At 39.0% G+C, this 22,638-nt stretch overlaps 1 protein-coding gene across 1 annotated transcript in view; it reads right to left on the bottom strand.

Moving 5' to 3' along the window:
- Window positions 1-22,638, bottom strand: part of BMPER (BMP binding endothelial regulator) — a 252,908-nt gene that overhangs the window by 187,643 nt on the left and 42,627 nt on the right. Inside the window, exon 4 of the mRNA XM_010831140.1 lies at window positions 2,419-2,501. Within this exon, the coding sequence (XP_010829442.1) occupies window positions 2,419-2,501 (83 nt within the window). The remainder of the gene's footprint in view (window positions 1-2,418; window positions 2,502-22,638) is intronic.

The following is a 22,638-nucleotide window of genomic DNA, read 5'->3' as shown; positions in this document are numbered from 1 at the left end:
CTAACTCCTTCAGTAAGAAGACATAAGAAATAAGCTAGAATTCAACTCAAGTGGAAATTAACCGGATCATTAGACTAGCTGTTACTGGTCTGGTACCAAGTTGTACTCAGTATACGCAGGCTCTACCAGAAGTGTTTTAAATGACAATGTTGCTCATTCTCACAACCACTCTATGAGGTAGTACTATCCTCATTTTATGGGCATGAATGTGAAGTCTGGAAAGGTTAAGTAACAAGTTATGTGAATGGCAACAGCCATATTTTACTCCCTACACTACACTCTCTCTTCTGTTACTCATTCTGTGTCCTGAGAAGAAAGATCTTGGAGAGAGAGGTTGCAGTTGTGTCCTTCAGCAGAGGAGCATCTTACATGAAGACTTCCCTGATGGTACCAGTAAACAGTCATTTCCTGCATTCATAGATGAGGTCTCCTTCCCTAAAGAAGGAAGAAAGTAAGCAGGAGTGGGAAGGTACTAACTGAGAGAAGCCGAAGCTTTTTGTCACTAATTTAACAGAGGTTTGCCTTTATGGTGATTGAGTAAAATGATATTTTCCCTGGTGGTTCAGCAGTAAAGAATCTGCCTACAATGTAGAAGAACAGGGTTCAATCCCTGGGTCGGGAAGATCCCCTGGTGGAGGGCATGGCAACCCACTCTAGTACTCTTGCCTGGAGAATCTCATGGACAGAGAAGCCTGGCAGGCTGCAGTCCTTAGGGTCGCAGAGTCAGACACGACTGAAGTGACTAAGCAGTAGCAACAGGGCTTAGGCAAAGTATTATAAAAGGAGAAAAATTAAAAGGCAAAGTTCATCCTTGGTAGTGAACATCTCCTCTCTGTGCTTCATCCTAAAGTTAAGCACTTCCTGACTCCTAAGTCTGTTGGTCTTTAAGATCTCTTTCAATAATAATTTGATATTCCTATATATTATCTCTGGGCCCTCGTGAGTGACTAGTTACCAAAGCTGATAAGCAATAGGATTTTCAGTGTTCACAAATGATGATGGCTTGATATGTTATTCATTCAACAGAATATTCCCTCCCAGATAATACTGGGATAAATTCCCTCCCATCTAATTCAAACAAAGGCAGCAAAATTCACCACTGGTTCATGCAACTTGAGGATCTTCAAGACCTCTGATTATTGTATACAAATGTTATAGTCCACTCCAAAAGGCAAGCGGCTGTTGCTTTCAGAGTGTCTCTGTCAAAAATTGGAAATTGCATCAGTCAAGAAGCAGGTGGTGATGGGGTGGGGCAAATTTAGAATGAGCGTGGGCTTTGATGTTGTTAAAAGTCATTGTCATCATCATTTGGTTCCATGAAGCTGACTGAATGTATAACCCAGATAAAAAAATTCAACAAATATTCACTGAATCAATTAATCTATTGTTCATATCTATTCTACCTACTGCTTATTTTCATAAATAATTTAGATTACTACATAAATAAATTGAATATTTAACTGAATAAGTAACTGAAGATCTTATGAGTGAACATGCCCGCTGTGGGCTTATAATAAGAACATGATTCCATAAGATTCAGATTTCAATAAGCTAAAAGTCAATATATTTGAGATAACATCAGAGAGAAATACGCATTATTATACTAACTGCTTTCTCCTTTAAATGCAACAGCATATCTTTGGACAGTGAAATGAACCTGGGGTAAAATGATTAGCATTTTCTCTTCTCTACAGAGAAAAAATTTTAAATTATGTCAACATTAGATGAGCATTTTTTTAACAGAGTATTTCTTTAAAGAAAATAAGTTAGAAAATTTTGATTCTTCATTTCCCCTTTAGTTTATCGTGCCTGTGTTAAAGACGTGTAACGATTAGAATCACGTGGAAACGGTGCACTTTTCAGAGTTGAGCAAGCACCAGGCACAGTGGGCTCCTTAGGAGCTGAACTGGTGGTTCTTAAATCGGTCGGGTTGAAATCATGGAAATCACAATGTCCTAACTGCTTTGGTTAATACAGTTTACAGACTGGCTTCAGTTCAAAATGTTTCTAAATAAAAAAAAAAGAAAGAAAAAGGAAAACATATATCCTCTAACAATACCTCTTTCTGCTAACAAGAATTTGTGTTTTGCAAAGCTGACTCAACAGGAAGACATGAATTTTCCCCAAGGGCATATGCATCTTCTCGGAGCTTTTCCAGGCACAATTTAACAACGGTGAACAATTCTGCTGTGTGCTTCTGAAAGTAAGACCCATGCAATAACTATCCTGTACCTGTCTTGTTATGGTGAATGTCACAATAAATATAGACAAGGATAGAGTTGGTTTTTCATTCGTTTCTCATTTTTTGCTTGTTTCTTTGGAGTTTTGTTCTGTGTTTGTTCTGTGTTCTGGAAAGGGTTTCTGAAAAGGACTTTATGGATTTCCTGTCACTGGAAAGTAAAATAGATGGGACTTTACCTGGCACTGGCGCAGGACACAGGGTTCAGCAGGATTCTGCCATTTGAAGGAGCTGTTGTAGGTACTTCCATCATAGGTACAACCTAGAAGAAACACAGAGGCAGGAAGAAAGGCCAAGAATGAATGTGAGTTTCATTTATCTTTGAAGCAAAAGAAGTTACGTCTTCTAAGCCAGAACTAGTGATCATAGGAAACACCATGCTCCTTGGCTATTTTCCTCTAAACACAACTAAGCCTTCTAAGTATCCACTTGGCTTTTTACTTACATTAATTCTTTGACTACCAAAAAGATTAACCTCACAGATTATATTTTCAAATGAAAAACCATGGATTGATGAACTCTTTAAGCCAAAATGCATAACCTCGTGACTTTATTTATACCTAGTAAGTATGAAGAGGACCAGGACTCAAAACATCACTGTGAAAGGGGATTTTACACAAGACTAAATGAACTTAAGATTGCTGAAGGTCAAGAGTGAAATGTAAAACACGGCAAGAAGCAAAAGCAAGAAAATTAAAATATAAAAAATGATCACAAAATTCTATACCCATATGACTCCTGACAAGCTACTGTCTTCAAAAGATGAAACCTTCCAAGCCTTGCCTCCAGCTTTAAGAGCTATGATTTCATTTTTCACTTTGATTTTACTTTTAAGTGGTGAACTAGATTAAGGAAATCTGAAACTAGACGATGTATGGATTATCCCATGTCAATTCACTAGCCAAAACAGAAGTCATGCTCATTCACTGGCAAAAACAGAAGTCAAAGGCCAGAGAGTCTCAAAAAAGGAAACATGTTTAAGCCTCTGTAGAAAGAGCCAAATAAATAATGGTGCAAGGATCACAACCTAGGTCTTAATTTAGTTTGTCCAAATAATGCCTTCTACCTTGTGAGTTACGTTTCAGGGGAAGATGAACCCGGCTATGTCTCTAGTAAATGCACATTGGATTATCAGGAGTATGCCAGGCAAATGGGATTTACCAAGTACAGCCCTACTGCTTAGCCCAAAGCATATAGCAGTAGGAACACACAGATGGGATAATGCAGATATAAAAGGGTCTGCCTCTGTTCCAGTGACTGGCTTCCGTCAACCCATTCCACCTCAATTCACAATTTTTCTTATCCAAGATACAAAAAGAAGACTCGCCTCCTTCCCTGAATTCTTTTGGATACTGCAGTGGTAACTTAAAAAAAAAAAAAAACCTTCAATACAAACATAATAATAAACACTTAAGAAAACTTCAATAGACATTTTCATAAACTCAGAACCATGATTCAAATTCCCAGAGAATGATGAATGATTGAAAAGGGCTCAGTAACACTCTTCTCTCTAGTTCCTACAAATCAAATTACCAAAGTACACAGCTGATTGGAAACATATTAGGGAAATGCTTTCACTATATATTTTTTAATTTCCTTTGCATGAAGTGTTACAGCGATAAAATGTTCAACCACAGGGACGCCTAGCACACTGCAAATACTTAACGCCGAACCCAGAATGAATACAGTAAATTTTCAACAATGAAAACCAATATAAAACTATTTGGGCTAGCATAAATCTTACGGAACAAACACACTTAACAATAGACGTGCCATGTGCATGTCTGATTCACTACCACAGACTCACTCGGATAATAAATAACTTGTTCCGAGAGGTGGAGGTGGGGAAATCAGAGGACCAAATCCAATTCAAGTTAAGTCCAAGTAAATATGAAACGCCTGCCAAGTCTGCCAGTAGAGTTTCCAAATATGTTATACATTTTCATCCTCTGGATTAAAAAAAAAAAACTAAAAGAAAGAGTGATTTTATGATTCTAATAGGGCAGGCAAAGAGATTGCCTTTTTTACTTCGCAGGAGGAAGTGCACTGTAAGCCCATATACACCAGGCAGGAACTGCAGGCCAAGAGACTGTTCCCGAACAATGCCAGGCCATATGTAAAGGACTTCGAGGAGTAGGGCAGAAGTCTCTAGATTATTCCACCCAGGATGGGATACAAGGTATTGGCACAGTGGTCCACAGTGCAGGGAACCCAGCCATGTTTTAAGCCTCAAATAACTCAAAATGAAGGCTGGCTCCTCCAATAGTTTAACATATAAAGACCAAGATCAAATTATGACCAGCTTAACTGCCCTTGTTAACATGTGAGTCTACTACATCTGAGTCCATATAATAGATGTTCCCAAATGTTGGATGAGTCAGAATGATTGAATAGATTCAAAAATATCAGTATTAATCTCTTTCAAAAGTAAAAGCTATATCTTTTTATTCTTCACGTACCCTCAACAGCATTGGCTGGTTTTGGCAACTCCAGTAGACTAAGCATCCTAGGTCGATTTCAGATGTAAGGGATTCTTGGGAATCAGATAATTTTAAAAAGGCTATTTTCACTGTTCTTGGGGTTCATGTTCTAAGATAAACATGCCATCTTAATGCAAGACACTAACATGAGCTATGTGAAGACTCACATATACATACAATCAAAAAGAGTCTCAGACTTACTCCAGAATTACTTCCTATTCTCTGTAAGGCAAACTTCTTTATAATAAAATTTCTTTTGCCACCAACTTTATACTGCTAGTAGGGCAGACTGGCAACATCTTGCCCCTTGAAACCCCAGAGGAGGAATATATTAAATATCTATTATTGGCCAGAGTAGAAAGAAAGACAAAAAAAATTGTCCATTGTACATCAAGGCAGTGTTTCTCAAACCACTTCTATGGAAAGGTTTGTTTTGTTTTTGTTTTTCTAATTCACTGTGGGCCAATACATTCATAAAATATAATAAAAATAGATTACTATAAAAATTAATTTTAAAAGGCTGGCAAAATATAATTTTTATTACTATATGTAACGGGTATAGAATTACTTAGTAGAATCATGAGAAACATTTCTAGTTGCTTACTCTCTGATTCTGTACTTTTCTCACTGTAGCTCAGCATTGTCATTTCTGGACAATGGAGACTTAACAGAGCGCATTTTGAGTTGCTCTGCATTGAGGGATGTGTCATGGGATGGGGGAACAGCCCAAAGAAACAATCAAAAGATTTCAATCTTAGACATTTAGAACTAGAACTCAAATAGCAGATAATAAACTTTCTCTCTTTCATTTACATGTAAGAAAATTTGCACAAACAAGATTAAAGTGGTTTACTCAAAATTAGAAGCCATTAGGTGTGAAACTAACACTAAAACCTGGTCCTGCGTGAAATCCACCTTTTCACATCCAGGTCTAAACTCACAATATTATTTGAGCACTTTCTAATTCGTAAGGTCTTTTGTATTGAGGACTTAACGGCCCAGGAAAAAAATCAACTCTGTCCTTTTAAATTAAATGATAGAATATCCAGGAACTTAACGGAAGAGTGGACAAGCTGGGGAACAGACAAATGGTTAGGCAACCAGTAAAGTCATTTTTCCTCTTCTTCAAATATTTTAAAATAAATGTTCGAGAAGGGGATTTATAAACATTCATTAGTTTTCTTCTGGAGATAAAAAGCCTTTCAGACTCCAAGAGCATCATGAAAACCACCTATATAGTGGCAGGAAGAGTGGTTATTTTCTGATAAAGTCACTGTACTATTTTTAAACCTGCAGCTCTCACTCTAGCATGATTTTGCCTTCCCCTTCTAATATCCAACCAGAGGACTTTTCATAATGTTAGGAGATATTTTTAGATGTCACAGGCTGGGGATAAAGGTGCTTAAATGGTTCTACCACACAGGAGTCAGAGATGCTGCTAACACTCCACAACGCACAACAAAGAACCAACCAGTTCACAACGTCAACTGTGCCAACGTTCAGAAACCCTGGTCTAAACCGTCACACGAAGCCCAAGATGGTTTTTCTTCCCAAAACTAAAATAGTACAAAAACAAGCCTAAACTAGCTATATGGTACTTGTGCATTTATTTCAGCTTTTTATATTAAATATTTTCAGGGTGAGGAAGAATTTCACAGCATTTTTTTAAACACACATTATTGAGGAGAAGCTTGGCCCAGTCAACGAGGAAAACAACACGGCAACGGAAACAGTTCAGTTTCAGTTTCAGTTCAGTCGCTCAGTCGTGTCCGACTTTTTGCGACCCCACGGACTGCGGCACTTGAGGCTTCCCTGTCCACCACCAACTCCCAGAGCCTACTCAGACTCATGTCCATTGAGTCAGTGATTCCATCCAGCCATCTCATCCTCTGTCATCCCCTTCTCCTCCTGCCTTCAAGCTTTCCCAGCTTCAGGGTCTTTTCCAATGAGTCAGTTCTTCGCATCAGGTGGCCAAAGTATTGGAGTTTCAGCTTCAGCATTAGTCCTTCCAATGAACACCCAGGACTGATCTCCTTTAGGATGAATTGGTTGGATCTCCTTGCAGTCCAAGGGACTCTCAAGAGTCTCCTCCAACAACACAGTTCAAAAGCATCAATTCTTCAGCACTCAACTTTCTTTATAGTCCAACACACTTCCATACATGGCTACGGAAAAACCATAGCTTTGACTAGACGGACCTTTGTTGGCAAAGCAATGTCTCTGCTTTTTAATATGCTGTCTAGCTTGAAGCACATAAATAAATTGAATCCATAATGAAGTGATAAAACTCATTTTTCTTATTAGTTGTGACCTTTTCTGGAAGCCACATTATCCCAAGGGAGAGAGAATGCCACACATTTTCATCATTCTGTCATTAAAATAGCTGTTAAAAATCATCAGGACCATGAACAAATAAAGCACTGGCCACCTAATGAATCTTAGCTCCACCCAGTCTCATCCTTCTAGTTTTAATCCTCTCTTTTTTCACATTAACATTAGCCTACAGATCTTATCATTACCAATAACTTACCCCCAGCACCCAAGGGCCTAGCTACATGGCCCCAACCTACCTTTCCAGTCTTCTCCCCTGGTTCCTGGAAATAGGTCTCTGGGGTTACCTGATCATAATAAACTTGAATGCTTCTTTAAATAAGTTCAAGTTCTTCAACCAAGGCTATCTGGCTCCTGCCTTCATTAGCCCACTGAAACATCACTCTCTTCAGCTGTAGCTGCCTACATGTGTCCAATCCAAGGGGACACTCAGCCCTTATCTTAGAAGACTTGTCTGTAGCAAGTCGACCACATTTTCCTTTGTCCATCACTCCCCACCACCCCACTTTTCCAGATGTTCTCATACAACTGCCTTTCCATTACCTCTACTCTTGCCTCAACTTAAGCTGCTAGGTGTTCCTCATCTGGACTATTACAGCAGGCTAACTGACTGCTTATGGCTGGGATGGGATCCTTTTCCAGGCACCCTCCTATACAACTACCAGTGTGTGCTCTTTCAAATCCAGTTATTATCTCATTCACACTCTTGAACTCTTATCAGTGACTGATGGTTTAGCCTGGCTGAAGTACATACCAGTACTTTATCTCCAATCTCTCTTCTCTAGACCAACTGGATCAGAGTCTCTGGAAGTAGGAAGCAGAAGAAGAATCTAATGTGTGGCCAGGATTGAAAATCATTGACCTTTACTATAAAATTCAAACTTAGCATATGCAAACTCTCAGATCTGGCCTTGACTCACTTCTCTGTTCTCTTATCTGCTGCTCCGAAACGCCCCACACTTCTCCCCAAAATCACCAAATAATGTTACCCTATGATTTCGCAAATGCTGGCCCCTTCTTAAAAATCCCAGACCTCATCCATTTCCCTTCATTTCCATTATCCTCACAAGGACACAAAAGTCACCCAGGCTCTCCTTCCTTGTGTGGCTAACTTCTCTTTCCAGACTTAACTCAAGGTCACAGCCTCTGAGAGGCCTTCCTAGAAACTTCCCCACTCAGGGTAAGTTCCAGTGCTCCTCCAGGAAGACTTGGCCTCTCAAACATCTATTTCAAGGTACTTACGGTACTTAATGTCGCATTTCACCAATAATATAGAGTAAACATCAATATACAAACTATTCCTGCAAACCGCAAGGAAAAAGAAATGGAGAAAGGATGACATTCCTTGGATGTCCTGTTTTCCCCTTTGGCAGGTAGACCACTTCGAGTCACTATTCCACCTCCAGAAACAACACAGTTTTCCTGGAGCAACTCAGGTGCCAAAGTCCGTCTCTTCTAATACCAATCCCCATGCCCATTGCCCCATGGCCCAGGTCAGCCTGAGCCAAACGCAGTGGAGAAAAGTCCTTGAGCAGCCCAGCACTTACACACCCTTAGCAATGAGAAGCATATCAACACATCCTCAGCCCCCTTCTTCCATACTGGCACACCTCACTTTCAGAAGGATGCCTTTTCTTTCCAAAACCCACTTTAGTCCTCCAAGTTACTGGTTTATTTTTATTTATTTATTTATTTTGGAGGTAGGGAGCAGCATGCAAACTGCCATATTTATTTAAAAGAAACCAACCATGGAGTCTTTGAAATCAGTTCATTCCTACCTGGTACAGGGAAGCGGAGCAGATAGGTCTGCCATTCTTTGCTGTTTCCAGGTCACCTGATCTGGTAGCCCCACTCCCTGGACTTGGTCAATAATCCCTAAATTACTTCAGCCCAATACAATTTATTTAATGAACCATTTTTCAGATACTGCTCTCCAGGAACATATGGAAGTATAATCAAAAGGGATAAACATAAAACCTGACTAGCCATTCTAGGGCTTAAATCTTGTCCTTAGGAGTTCATTTAAAACAGGCTTTTATTACTCTTCAAGGCTGTACCTACAATGAATCCTGCAGGCAATTTTGCTTATTTTTAGCTAATGGGAATTTTATAGTCAAACCATTTCCTCAATCCCAAGAGAAAGATTCAGACCCATGAACTGAGTTCTTGAAGAGTGGTGCGTGCCCCCTGTCACAATAGTATTTTCCATAGCTTTTTTGTTTTGTTTTCCAATTATGAATTAAAAACATGATTGAAATAAAATAATTAACAATAGAGAAAGAAATGGTGGAAAGCTATGTAACTTAATTTTTGATGATTTCTGAATAAAACCCTAAATACACAGAAATATCAGGTACATACAGATGACTTGTAAACTCAACTCACTTCACCAGTATAAAGGAAAGCAAAATCTCCATGTGATTTGCTTGGATTTCTAATCTATGTGCTTACTGAAGACTGTGAAGTGATGACACTGTGGTTTATAGAACCTGTCTCATGACTATAACATTGTAATACATACAGTATCTGGCACTGATGTTAAGGTAACAGAACAGAGTCTGTGAGTCACAAACAAATTACGCTTCTATTTGATAAAACACAATTTCAAACTTTTAATATAACTGGTACTATAAAAGAAATACGCAATGCATTAAGGACAAAAATGCCTGCAACAACTATTTAATATGAGCCACATCACCCATCATTCCTGCATCTGACCTGGTCTTATCATTGTTGTTATTGTGAGAGTTGACTGGTTGGATCTCCTTGCAGTCAAAGGGACTCTCAAGAGTCTTCTCCAGCACCACAGTTCGAAAGCAACAATTCTTCGGCACTCAGCTTTCTTTATGGTCCAACTCTCACATCCATACATAACTACTGGAAAAACCATAGCTTTGACTAGACAGACATTTGTTGGCAAAGAGATGTCTCTACTTTTTAATATACTGTCTATTATAGCTTTCCTTTCAGGGAATAAACACTTCTAAACATGGGAGTGCTTCTACCTCTAGGCTGAGTCAGTATTGCAGAAGCCATGCTACCCACCATATCCCACTGTCAAATAGCCAATATCCATTGTTTCTCACAAGGCAAAAACAAAGAACTATTTTGAGCTCATACTGAGCAAAAATGAAAAAAGAAGAAAAACCTGCAGAGATTATCCTGTGAAGTCATAAGTGTGGTTTTCTAATGCAGGAAAATGTCACTAGAAGTCATTTCCAAAGATGAATTCCAAAAATATTTTCAGAAATATTACATAAACAACCCTCCAACAAGAGAGAAAGAAAGAGAAAATTTAAGTTGTTGCATAATTATTATAGGTGAGGCACCGTACTTGGAATTTTCATATACAATTTAATTTTATTTTTATAAAAAGCACTCTAGGGCAGATAATATTTTACCCCTAGTTTTTAAAATGATGATCCAATATTCAGAAAAGCTAAATTACTCTGTCCAGGTTACACAGCCACTCTTTATTTGAGTCCAAAGTCCACGTTCCATTTATTCACTGGGTCCTGCCAGATGCATGGAAGAAACTCAGAAAGTAGTAGCTCCCAGAGTAGAAATAACATTCCTGGAGAGGATGACATGCTGCCTTTCACTTGCTCATTTACATGATCCTTTAACATCAGGTTCCAGTGATGTCTGAAAACCAGTATTATAGAGTAAAATTGGAAGAAGCAAGAGCCTATTCTGTGGATTTATGTTTACTCTGTTCTAAATGCCTTTACCTCTAGCTATGAACCATGCTGTGTCTCAGGCCTTTTGACATGATGAAGCCACAAATAACAAGGGCTCAAAAGATCAAATCCCCTTCATGGATCACAGTCTTGTTGTGGCAAAAGGGCTGTGTAACTCAGTGAAGCTATGAGCCATGCCGCGCAGAGCCACCCAAGACAGATGGGTCATAGCGAAGAGTTCTGACAAAACAAGGTCCTCTGAAGGAGGAAATGGCAAAACGCTCCAGTATTCTTGCCATGAGAACCTCATGAACGGTGTGAAAAGACAAAAAGCTATAGCACCCGAAGATGAGTCCCCAGGTCAGAAGGTGTCTGATATGCTACTGTGAAAGAGCACAGGGTAATTACTAATAGCTCCAGAAAGAAAAGTGGCTGGGCCAAAGTGGAAATGACGCTCAGGTGTGGATATGTCTGGTGGTGAAAGTAAAGTCCAATGATGAGATGGTTAGATAGCATCACCAACTCAATAGGTATGAATTCATGTAAACCCCAGGAGATAGTGAAGGACAGGAAAGCCTGGCATGCTGAAGTACATCAGGGTGCAAAGAATCAGACATAACTTAGCAACTGAACAACAACAACAACAAAAATCAAACATCTCAGGTCCAAGTCATGTATTTCCCAAAACAGGAACATAGTTCATGAATTGGAGTACACAGGAGCAGCGTAAGAAAATAAAATTTATTTGAATACAAGAAAACAACCAACAGTCTCATAAGTTATGGCAGCCACAGGGAGAAGTCATGAATGGAATCCTCAGTTTCCTGAACATAATTTCAAAGACATCAGTAAAAATCTCTTTGATGAGCATAAAGAGTGAGTTACATTCAACGCACATTTGAAATGCCATTTGTGGGACCAATATATTGCCCTGCATCATTTTATACTTTGAGTTACATATTGCACAGATGCAACCTTCATAGTTGATTAGATAGGATGTTTAGGGCTCACTGTAAAAATACTGTTAGGAATATCTTACCATCTCCCTTTTTCTCATTTATATTTTGAAATAATTATAGATACACAGGAAGGTACAAAAAATCTACAGGAAGGTTACACCCACCCTCCACCCGGTCTCTCCTAGTTAATGTCTTGGGTCACAACAGTGCACTATCAGGATCAAGGAACACATTGCTTGACACTGATGTGGTCCACTGAGCTTTTTCAGATTTTACCGATTTTACATGCACTCATTTGTGTGTGTGTGTGTGTAGTTCTGTTCAGTTGAATCATACGTGTAAATTTGTGTAACCAGTCAACATACAGAACTGCTCTATCACTACAAGGCCTCTCAAGCTATTCACTTATAACTCCACTCACTCCACTTACAGCCTCCATCCCTAAGCCTTGACAACCAGGAATCAGCTCTCCATCTATGTAATTTTGTTATTCAAGAATGTTATACTTTTAAAAAGAATGTTGCATAAATCACTCTGTAGCCTTTTTATGTGGGTTCTTTTCTCTGAGAATAATTCCTTTGAGATCCATCCATGTAGCTTCATGGATCAATGTTTTGTTCCTTTTTATTGCTGAGCAGTATTGCGTGGTATGGATGTACCAGTTTGTTTAACCACTCCCCCACTGATGGTAGCCTCCAGTTTTTTTGCCTATTACAATGAAAGCTGCTGTGAACATTTAAGTACAGGATTTTGAGTGAAAGGTTTTCACTTTAAGGTATACATAGCTCAGAGTGCAATTGCTGGGTTATATGGTAAGTGTATATTTAGTTCTATAAGAAATAGCCATACTGATTTCCAGAGTGGCTGAAACATTTAGCACAGTCACCAGCAATATATAAGAGATTTTCCATATCTTTTCCAACATTTGAGGTTATCATGCTATACATTGTTTCTGCTGCTTAGTCGCTTCAGTCATGTCTGACTCTGTGTGACCCTATGGACTATAGCCTGCCAGGCTCCTCTGTCCACGGAATTCTCCAGGCAAGAGTACTGGAGTGGGTTGCCATGCCCTACTTCAGGGGATCTTCCCAGCCCAGGGATCGAAGCTGGGTCTCCAGAATTGCAGGCAGATTCTTTACCACTGAGCCACCAGGGAAGCCCATGCTATACATTATATGAATATGTATTTGCCATTTAGCTAAGTGAGAAATGATATCTCACAGTGATGACATTATATCTCACCCTCCTCCACCTAAACCTGGCATACACAAACTCATAATTTAACCAGGGGAACAATCATTCCAGTAACCTTCAAAGTTGTTGACCATCATGTGAGGGCTGATTCAGAATATGGATACCCAGTGGAAACAACCCAAATGTCCACTGATGGATGAATGGATAAAAAAAATATGGTGTATATAGACAATGGAATATAATTCAGCCTTTAAAAGAATGAAATTATGATACATGTTACAACATAAATGAAGCTTGAAGACATCGTACTAAGTGAGATAAACCAGACACAAAAGGACAAATATTATATGATTCCACTTATACTCCAGTACTCTTGCCTGGAAAATCCCATGGACGGAGGAGCCTGGTAGGCTGCAGTCCATGGGGTCGCTAGGAGTCTGACATGACTGAGCGACTTCACTTTCACTTTTCACTTTCATGCATTGGAGAAGGAAATGGCAACCCACTCTAGTGTTCTTGCCTGGAGAATCCCAGGGACGGGGGAGCCTGTTGGGCTGCCGTCTATGGGGTCGCACAGACTCGGACACGACTGAAGTGACTTAGCATAGCATAGCATACAGAGGTACCTAGAATAGGCAAATTCGCTGAGACAAAAACTAGAATAGAGGTTACCAGGGGCTGCAGGAAAAGGAGAATGAGGAGTTACTGCTTAATAAGTATACAGCTTCAGTTTGGGATGATGGAAAAAGTTCTAGAAAAATATTGCAGTGAAGATTGCATAACAATGCATTTAATGTTACTGAACTACACACTTTAAGATGGTAAATGTTATGCTTTGTATATTTTACCACAATAAAAATTAACAAAATACACAGATGCCTGGGCCTTGCCCACTGAAAATTGTTTCCCTTGGTCTGCGGTGGGACTGGAGCATCTGAGTATTTCACAAGCAGCCCTGGCAATTCTAAGGCACATTCAGGTTCAGCACCCCTGCGTTTTACAGAAGACGAAACCAAGGCTTTGGAAAGAAATCACTGAGTGAGAGCTGAGTAACTAGAAGTGGCAGAGGAGGGAACTGATTCCAGATCTAATTCCAAATCTAGTCCCCTTTCACTTCATTCTTCCAATGACTGAGAATCTTTTCAACTATCCAATCCACAGGTCCCAAGGCACACAAGCTCTCTGTCTAGATGCCTGAAAATATGACCCTGGCTTCTGCATTTAGCACTTCAATGCGGTCTTGCCTCTAGAGGTTTGAAGTTGTTACCTTGCATTCACAGCCTCATCCAGGTAGCCACACTGCAGTCACCCAAACCCTAAATATCAAAAGTTCCAACTGTATTTTTAAATCTGATCCCTCTGCTGGCTCCACGTATGGCATAGAGAATGCCCAGACATTCTCAGGGTATCAGGGGGCTGCCTCATGTGCTAAACATCAGCTAGTTGATGCCCAAGCATGTTTGCAGATAAACAGATACACAGCCCTTTAACCACCAAGCAACTGGAAGCATAATTAGATGACTCTGGGGTAAATAAGCTCATCTCAGTGAAGGAGACACTCAAGTTCACGAACATACCAAGGTACTTTGTTCACCTTTATTATTACATCAGCCCTAGTAAAATGTGAGCTTCTCAGGCAGATAGATTTCTAAGGCAAACACACATTAGTTCTCAAGGTGAGATACCTGTCAAAAAGAGAACCTAAAACATTTGATCCTAAAAACCAGTTGTGCCAACTTCTAAAGAGACTGAAAGAGACATCTCTGATCAAAGCCCAATAAGACTGCTTCTAATTGTCACATGATAGTCATTTAAAACTAATAAATAGATGCACAGAGATTCCTGTATCTTCATAGAGTGATGTATCACACATACAGACATACTTTCAATTTTGCAGAGGCCAAACTCAGGCGGCAAATAAAAGAGACCCTAAACAGACGTTGGTAACTTCTATTTCAAATCATTGCTTTTCTGCAGTTTTTAATGATGCATTCCAACTTTCCACTTGGAATACCTACCTTTATTTTTAACTCCATGAAACAATTCTATTAGAAGCCTCAGAGGAGATAAGAATGTTTTGATTCTAAGACATGTCAAGATGATAGGCATCATCATGATTTCATTCCTGTAAGTGAAATATCAGAGCGAGCAGGGAAAAATCATTTTAAAGGGCAGAGCACCTTATTCTCCATGAGCAAGTTAGAAGCAGTCACAGAATAGTTTTCAGAGCCACTGTAGAAAACTCAAAACCAATTTTAAAGTGTGTTTTATATGATGTCACAAAAGGAAGTATGTAATCCTGTCAAAATGACAGCAACTAGGAAATCTGAAGTCATAATTGGCGAAAGATCTACTAAAAATTATATTAAGGTTATCACTAAGTCTATAAGTATGAAACATACTACAGCTACCACCACATGAAAATACACTTAGGTTATGGTGATTTTAAGGACTTTTTAAAATCTCTATGGAATTCAGCAAAGAAACAGTAAGGCATCAGGAGTTTGGGAATGGTTTAGAGACATGCTGCCATTTTTTCATTTCTATTATCCATTTTTACTCTCTCCCTAAAATTCTCACTCAACTCTTTTAAAGTCCTGCTGAATTCCAAAATGAACTTAAGATGTATATGGCTCAACAGTAATATACTAAATACACAGTTGATTTCATGAGTCATGCACTAAATGAGGAAGACTGGAATTTGGTTCCAATTTTCCTTTCTCCTCCTTGCCTTTTTCCAACATATATTCAACTACCATGTGCCACGCACAGTGATCACAACTGAGAATACTATGGCCCCTCACAGAACCTCTACTTCAGTGAGAGTTACAGAAAAACAAAACACTAAATAACAGTTGTGCCTAGTGTTAATTCCACAACAAGTAGCCACTGAGGCCAGGAAGTGATGTCTAAAGTGAGAGCTGAAGAAAGGGTAAAAGTCAACTAGATGACATTGGGTGGAAAAGCAGCCATGCAGCGTGGACAGTGTGTACAAAGCCCCATGACAAGAAGCATGCACAGAACCATGAGAGAAACAATGTCCAGCTACAGGAGTCCAGAACAAGAGGAGGCTAGAAAGATAAGTAGGAGCCAGACCTTACAGGGATGAAAGGGAATAGCCAAGGGTGAGCACTTTCCAGTACTTGCTGTGTGCAGGACCCACAAGGTATATTCTAGCTCTAAGCACCATTTATGACAGATGTTTCTACCTGCCACGCATACAAGAGCTTTTTCATGGCTCATACCATGGCTCTGAGTATGGTCGGTAGAGTCTAAGGTGACTCTCAAGACTTCCACTCCCTTATACATCCACCTTTTATAATCCCAAGAGTGGACAAGACTTGTGGATGTGATGGATGTCATTCCCATAATTAGGTTATGCAAAGACGAAGCAATTTTACAGGTGTAATTAAGATCCCTCATCAATTTCACTTTGAGTCATTACAGAGGGAATTTTTCCTGAGTGCACCTGACCTATTGAGTGAGTCCTTAAAGAGTCTATAGGTCAGAGAGACACTCTTCTGTTAACCTTGAAAGAGTAACCATTCTACAACCACATGGAATTGAATTCTAACAACATGAGCTTAGAAGATGACCTTGAGCTTCAGATAAAACTGTGCCCTAGCTGATCTTGACTGCAGCTCTATGAGACCCACCTAAGCTATGTCCAGAATTCTAACACATGGAATGATGAGATAATAAAGGACTGCTATTTCAGGCCACTAAGTTTGTCATCGGAGAAGGCAATGGCACCCCACTCCAGTACTCTTGCCTGGAAAATCCCATGGACGGAGGAGCCTGGTAGGCTGCAGTCCATGGGGTTGTGAAGAGTCAGACACGACTGAGCGACTTCACTTTCACTTTTCACTTTCATGCATTGGAGAAGGAAATGGCAAGCCACTCCAGTGTTCTTGTCTGGAGAATCCCAGGGTCGGGGGAGCCTGGTGGGCTGCCGTCTGGGGTCGCACAGAGTCGGACACGACTGAAGCGACTTAGCAGCAGCAGCAGGAGCAAGTTTGTCATAGCTTACTATGCATCAGTAGAAAATACATCAACTGGACATTGGTAGCTGAAGGAAGATCTGTTAGGCTGGTAGCCATTGAAGAGGATTCCCATGTTTTTTTATATGGGTGCCAGGTCCACATTTGATTGCAATGCTTTGCATATGACATGATAGGAAACCAGGACCACTTCTCCGTAACAATGAGAAACATTTTCAATTTACCCACTTCAGAAAAGTAAATACTGATGCACCCCAAGTCAACAGCAAGACTTGGAAATTCAGTCTTCTAACTGAAAGGCAATCACAAGCTTTTCACTTAAACTGCCTTCCAAAGCCCATGAAGTCTAAAACTCAGAGGCTGTAAATGAAAGGACAGAAACAAATTTGACAGAGAAAGCAGATCTCTGTTTTAAGTCTTCTTACTAGTTTTAACAAGAACAGGTTTTTGTAAAATATGATTTTAATGTTAACAAGATCCTTTCATACAAATAGGGTCTTTTTTTTTTTTTTAAATGCAAAAATAGCCCAGTTTATATTATGGGAAACCAATCTATAAAATATAACATTTTATACATATTTTTTCAGTTAGAGAAAAGGAAGGAGGAAAACAAACCCCTCAAGTTTTCTTTTTTCTTGTCCTTAAAAACACATTAACAACCTCCACTCAAATTTTTGGGGCTAAGTAGGTGAAATTAGTTATACTGTTAAAGGTTAAAATAGTTATAGGTTATAATACACATGCAAGCATCTCATAACAACAGTTTCAAGAAATACATTAAGAATTCTCCTAAGCTCATAAAAATCATGGTAAAAATGACAGCAGCACTGGAATCGAGTAGCTCAGTGATAGGAATGTTTTTCAGAGCAATGTAATTTCTTAAGATGTTTAAAGTTATATGTCAGAGGCTCAGCATTAAAGAAGCTAAGAGTTAAGCTAGCAGAGACTGCTTTCTGTATGCAGAGACTGACCCTCGAAGGATTCCCACAAATCCAGGAAATGGTTATCTCCAAGAAAGGGTACAAGGTGGCTAGGGTTGAGACTAGGACAAAGCCTTACTTTTACCATAGGATGCTTTTGTGTATTTTGAATTTTATGAATGGATTATCTATTAAAAATATTTTATGAAACCAGGCATACACACAAAAGAGTAAAGCTCAACTAAATTGTCTCAGTACACTACAATACAGTCATGGATACAAAAGAGGAAAAGAAAGTAAGTTAGGGGTTCCCCAAAACAGGAGGTTCATAAGAAAAGCCATCACCTCCTAAGCCACATGTTGTTTCCAATACCTCCACAAAGTTTCACTTCCCACGTAATTCCTTTGAAATTGCTGGTCCACCCAGAGTGTGAAAGTTCAGGGAGGCAGAAAGGGTATGACAAAGACAACACTGCTGCAAAGTTGATGCCAGCGTCTCTCTGGTTCCTTCACCTCTCGAGCCCTCCTAATTCTCCAGGTCACTCCTCTTTCCTTCCCATCTAATGTGTTACCAGGAAGAAGAACGGAGTGTTTGGAATCTGAGTCCTGCTACTTCTGAGCAACTGTGCATCTTAAAAAAAAGATCTCTTCACCTCTTTAAGTATCTCTGTTTCCCAATCTGTTAAGTCAGAATAATAATAACCACCACCTCAGAGGTGACTATAATATTATCTATGAAAACTTAAAGACTGGAGTTTGTCTATTTCAAAATACTGTCTGAATCACCATACAGTTAATATGACTGATGGAGTATTAACTTCAAGGCAGGTTATACCTTATCTGGATATGAAACCTGGGGCAAACAGCATCCAGGTCAATCATATATAACAACCACCAGAGAATTTGGTCATGTCTAAAAGAAAGGAAAATAGAGGCTGGGGAAAGAGCTGCTCTTTCGTTTGGGCAGCAGGCAATACACAGTTAGGACTGCCAAAGTAGTCTGGTTAAAAGCAAACAACCAGATGGACACGAGCGTGGTTAACTCAGCCTTTCCATCTTAAAACATGTAAACAAGAGGACAATTTACTCTGTCAACACAGGGATTAATTATTTTTTAAGTTTTTTTTTTTTAAGTTCATTCCTATATATGGAAATCAGCTGGCTCCCTCCAAAACAGCCAATAGCGATATTCTGAAAGGCATAATCATCTTCCAGGTCATTCTCAAAGCAATAGGCAAAGTAACCCCTTCTGTGTGAACCTGCACTATGTGAAAGGCAGTCTGTAATTAATAATACTCAATCTTTTACCATTATTCATATGCTTTGTTACTTTGGTCAGCACTTGTTCTCTGTAAATAAGCCTAGAACCTAGGATGGGTGTACAATTTTGGAAATCAGTGTGCAAATACTTATGTCGTGTCTCTTTCCTTTCATTTTCTGAGACATCACAGGATATTTTAAAATCAAATATAAAAATTAAACTATTAAAAAACACAACCCATGGGATCACAATCATAGAAAAACAAGATGAAGCACAAAGAAATCAGAGAAATCAAAGGCAAAAGAAGATTGTGGAAAATAAATCCCACTCAACAAATGAAAAACTATGTTCTTCTATCTTTCATCAAAGTATTCTGGACCATTAATATTTTATGCTGTATATGAAGAAAGAGAATGGAATTGAACCTATAAAGGTTTGAAACACACCGTATTCACTTAAGATACACTAATAACAAACATATTCAAATAACAAATACATTATTGTTCATGAAAGAACCCCGGATTAAAGAGTGGTTTGCAGTCCAAATAAATACAGAAAAGCTGCCAAAACTGTCTGTTTGACTCTCAATGATTTCATTTGTTTTTAATCAAACAATATTGAATTTTTTCAAATTAGATTAATCTTTTGCCCAGTTTTTAAGCTATTTGGATAAAAATGCATAACAATTATTGGCATAAAATAATCTGACAAGTACACTGAAACATTTGCTTGAGAAGAATTCATTATAATTTACTTGCTTTTTATGTTTTAAAGAATAATCTGGCTTCATATAAGGTATAAGACCAATTTGGTAAGCAGTGTCATCCTATAAATACCTGGCACGGGATCAGTAAATACTTGAAAGAATGAATGAATGAATGGAACATATGAGCAATGTGACTAAAGCAAACAAGAACACAAATCCTTATACACACACACATAAACACACACAAAATCTTCCTAAAAATCCTTTTGGAAATAATGAGTTTTCATATTTCTAGCTTCAGCAGATTTACTCTACTGCTTCCTTTCAGTATCAACTTATTTTCTGAGGGAAATAAGCAGAAGCCATGATAGGATTCTTCATGTACTTGTCTGACTCCTCTACTTTCCTCCAAAGAATTAACAAACAAAAGCTTAAAAGCCCAGAAAATGGTATTTTAACAAGTTCCCTAGATGATATGAGTGGAAGGCAATGACGAAGAAATATTCCATGACTTTGTGTGGATTATGACCTTCACCTGAGAGCTTCCCCCAAACACCCCTATTTGTATGTGATGAACCCCTTCTTGATCACAAAAATGAGTCACCCCTTCTGGAAAGCCTTCCCCAGTGTACTCCACTTGTCCTCTGCTCTCTGGCATAACTTCCCTAGAGAACTTTGCCCACCAGATGGTAATTCTTTGTCCCTCTGGTACAGCAAGCTCCTTGAGGGCATGGACACCCTCTGGTTGACCTTTGGTCACTAACACCTTGGCAAATGAATTCAGTTTTCTGAGCCTTCAGTTTCCTCATATATAAAATGAGAAAGATAGAAATGGCCTTGCTGTTGTGAGGACTAAGTGATGAGCATAAACCAACTAACCCAGTGTTCAGCAGTGTGGGTGCCTTTGGGACCACTACTATGAAGGTAACAGACAGGATAAAGTTTTCAAAATCAATCAACATCTCACCACCTACAAGGCTTCAACAACACTATGTGGAAAGGCAAATGCCACAACTTTCTCAGAGTTCTTGGTAAATACAGAGAGGTTCTACTTTTTATCACACCAAAAGGTGAACGACATACAGAAGATCTTGTTTTCCTTTAGGAACAAGGTCATCAGTGAGACTAGCCCCAAAGAATAGCAATGACCTGTAAAAACCTATAGGGAATGAGCATGGTCTTTTGAATATAATAAATTGTGGGGGTGGTGGTTTAGGCACTAAGTCATGTCCAACTCTTTGCAACCCCATGGACTATAACCGCCAGGCTCCTCTGTCCATGGGATTTTCCAGGCAAGAATATAGAATGGGTTGCCATTTGCTTCTTCAGGGGATCTTCCTGACCCAGGGACTGAATCCAGGTCTTCCGCATTGCAGGCAGATTCTTTACCAAGCCACCAGGGAAGCCCATAATAAATATTGTTGTCATTGTTGTTCAGTTGCTTAGTCATGTCTGACTCTTTGTGACCCCATGGATTACAGCACACCAGGCTTCCCTGTCCTTCACCAACTCACAGCTTGCTCAAACTCATGTCCATTGAGACGATGATGCTATCCAACCATCTCATCCTCTATCATCCCCTTCTCCTCCTGCCTTCAATCTTTCCCAGCATCAGGGTCTTTTCTAATAAGTCAAATCTTGGAATCAGGTGGCCAAAGTATTGGAGCTTCAGCATCAGTCCTTCCAATGAATATTTAGGACTGATTTCCTTTAGGACTGACTGGCTTGATCTCCTTGCAGTCCAAGGGACTCTCAAGAGTCTTCTCCAATACCACAGTTCAAAGGCTTCAATTCTTCAGCACTCAGCCTTCTTTATAGCCCAACTCTCACATCCATACATGACTATTGGAAAAATCATAGCTTTGATTAGATGGACCTTTGTTAGCAAAGTAATGCCTCTGCTTTTTTAATATGTTGCCTAGGTTAGTCATAGCTTTTCTTCCAAGGAGCAAGTGTCTTTTAATTTCATGGCTGGAGTGACCATCTGCAGTGATTCTAGAGCCCAAGAAAATAAAGTCTGTCAATGCTTTCATTGTTTCCCTATCTATTTGCCATGAAGTGACGGGACTGGATGCAATGATCTTAGTTTTTTGAATGCTGAGTTTTATTTTATTTGTTTATTCTGTAATTATTTAAAAGAATGAAATGTGGCTCCACATAATGATAGATAAACTACGAACACTAATTAAAAATGTTCCCAAATATACATCAGTACCCATGTAGACATAAACATAAGCATAATTTAATATGGAAATTTTAAATTTCCCCAATTAATTTTTACCCAAATTTCTTAACAGATTGTCCAAGAAAAAATGTGCTGATAATATGCCTTCTCTCCATGCTTTCCCCTATTAGAAGTATCAAAACAAACAAAAAGTAGTAACTCCAAAGAGTCTTCAAAGGCCTCAAATGTGAGGTATGTTTGACAACTGGAATGATGAAAATAATGATATTTCTCAATGAAAAATCATTCTTAGAAATACTAGACATGTCATATATGATACATCCACAGCAAACATTATCCTCAATGGTGAAAAATTGAAAGCATTTCCCCTAAAGTCAGGAACAAGACAAGGATGCCCACTCTCACCACTACTATTCAACATAGTTTTGGAAGTTTTAGCCACAGCAATCAGAGAAGAAAAAGAAATAAAAGAAATCCAGTTTAGAAAAGAAGTAAAACTCTCACTGTTTGCAGATAACATGATCCTATACATAGAAAACCCTACAGACTTCACAAGAAAATTACTAGAGCTGATCAATGAATATAGTAAAGTTGCAGGATATAAAATTAACACAGAGAAATCCCTTGTATCACTAACAATGAGAAAACAGAAAGAGAAATTAAGGAAACAATTCCATTCACC

This window comes from Bison bison, unplaced genomic scaffold, assembly GCF_000754665.1.
Source record: "Bison bison bison isolate TAMUID 2011002044 unplaced genomic scaffold, Bison_UMD1.0 scf7180017864525, whole genome shotgun sequence".
In the NCBI taxonomy this organism is placed as follows: domain Eukaryota; kingdom Metazoa; phylum Chordata; class Mammalia; order Artiodactyla; family Bovidae; genus Bison; species Bison bison.
This window is presented reverse-complemented; position numbering and strand designations above follow the sequence as displayed.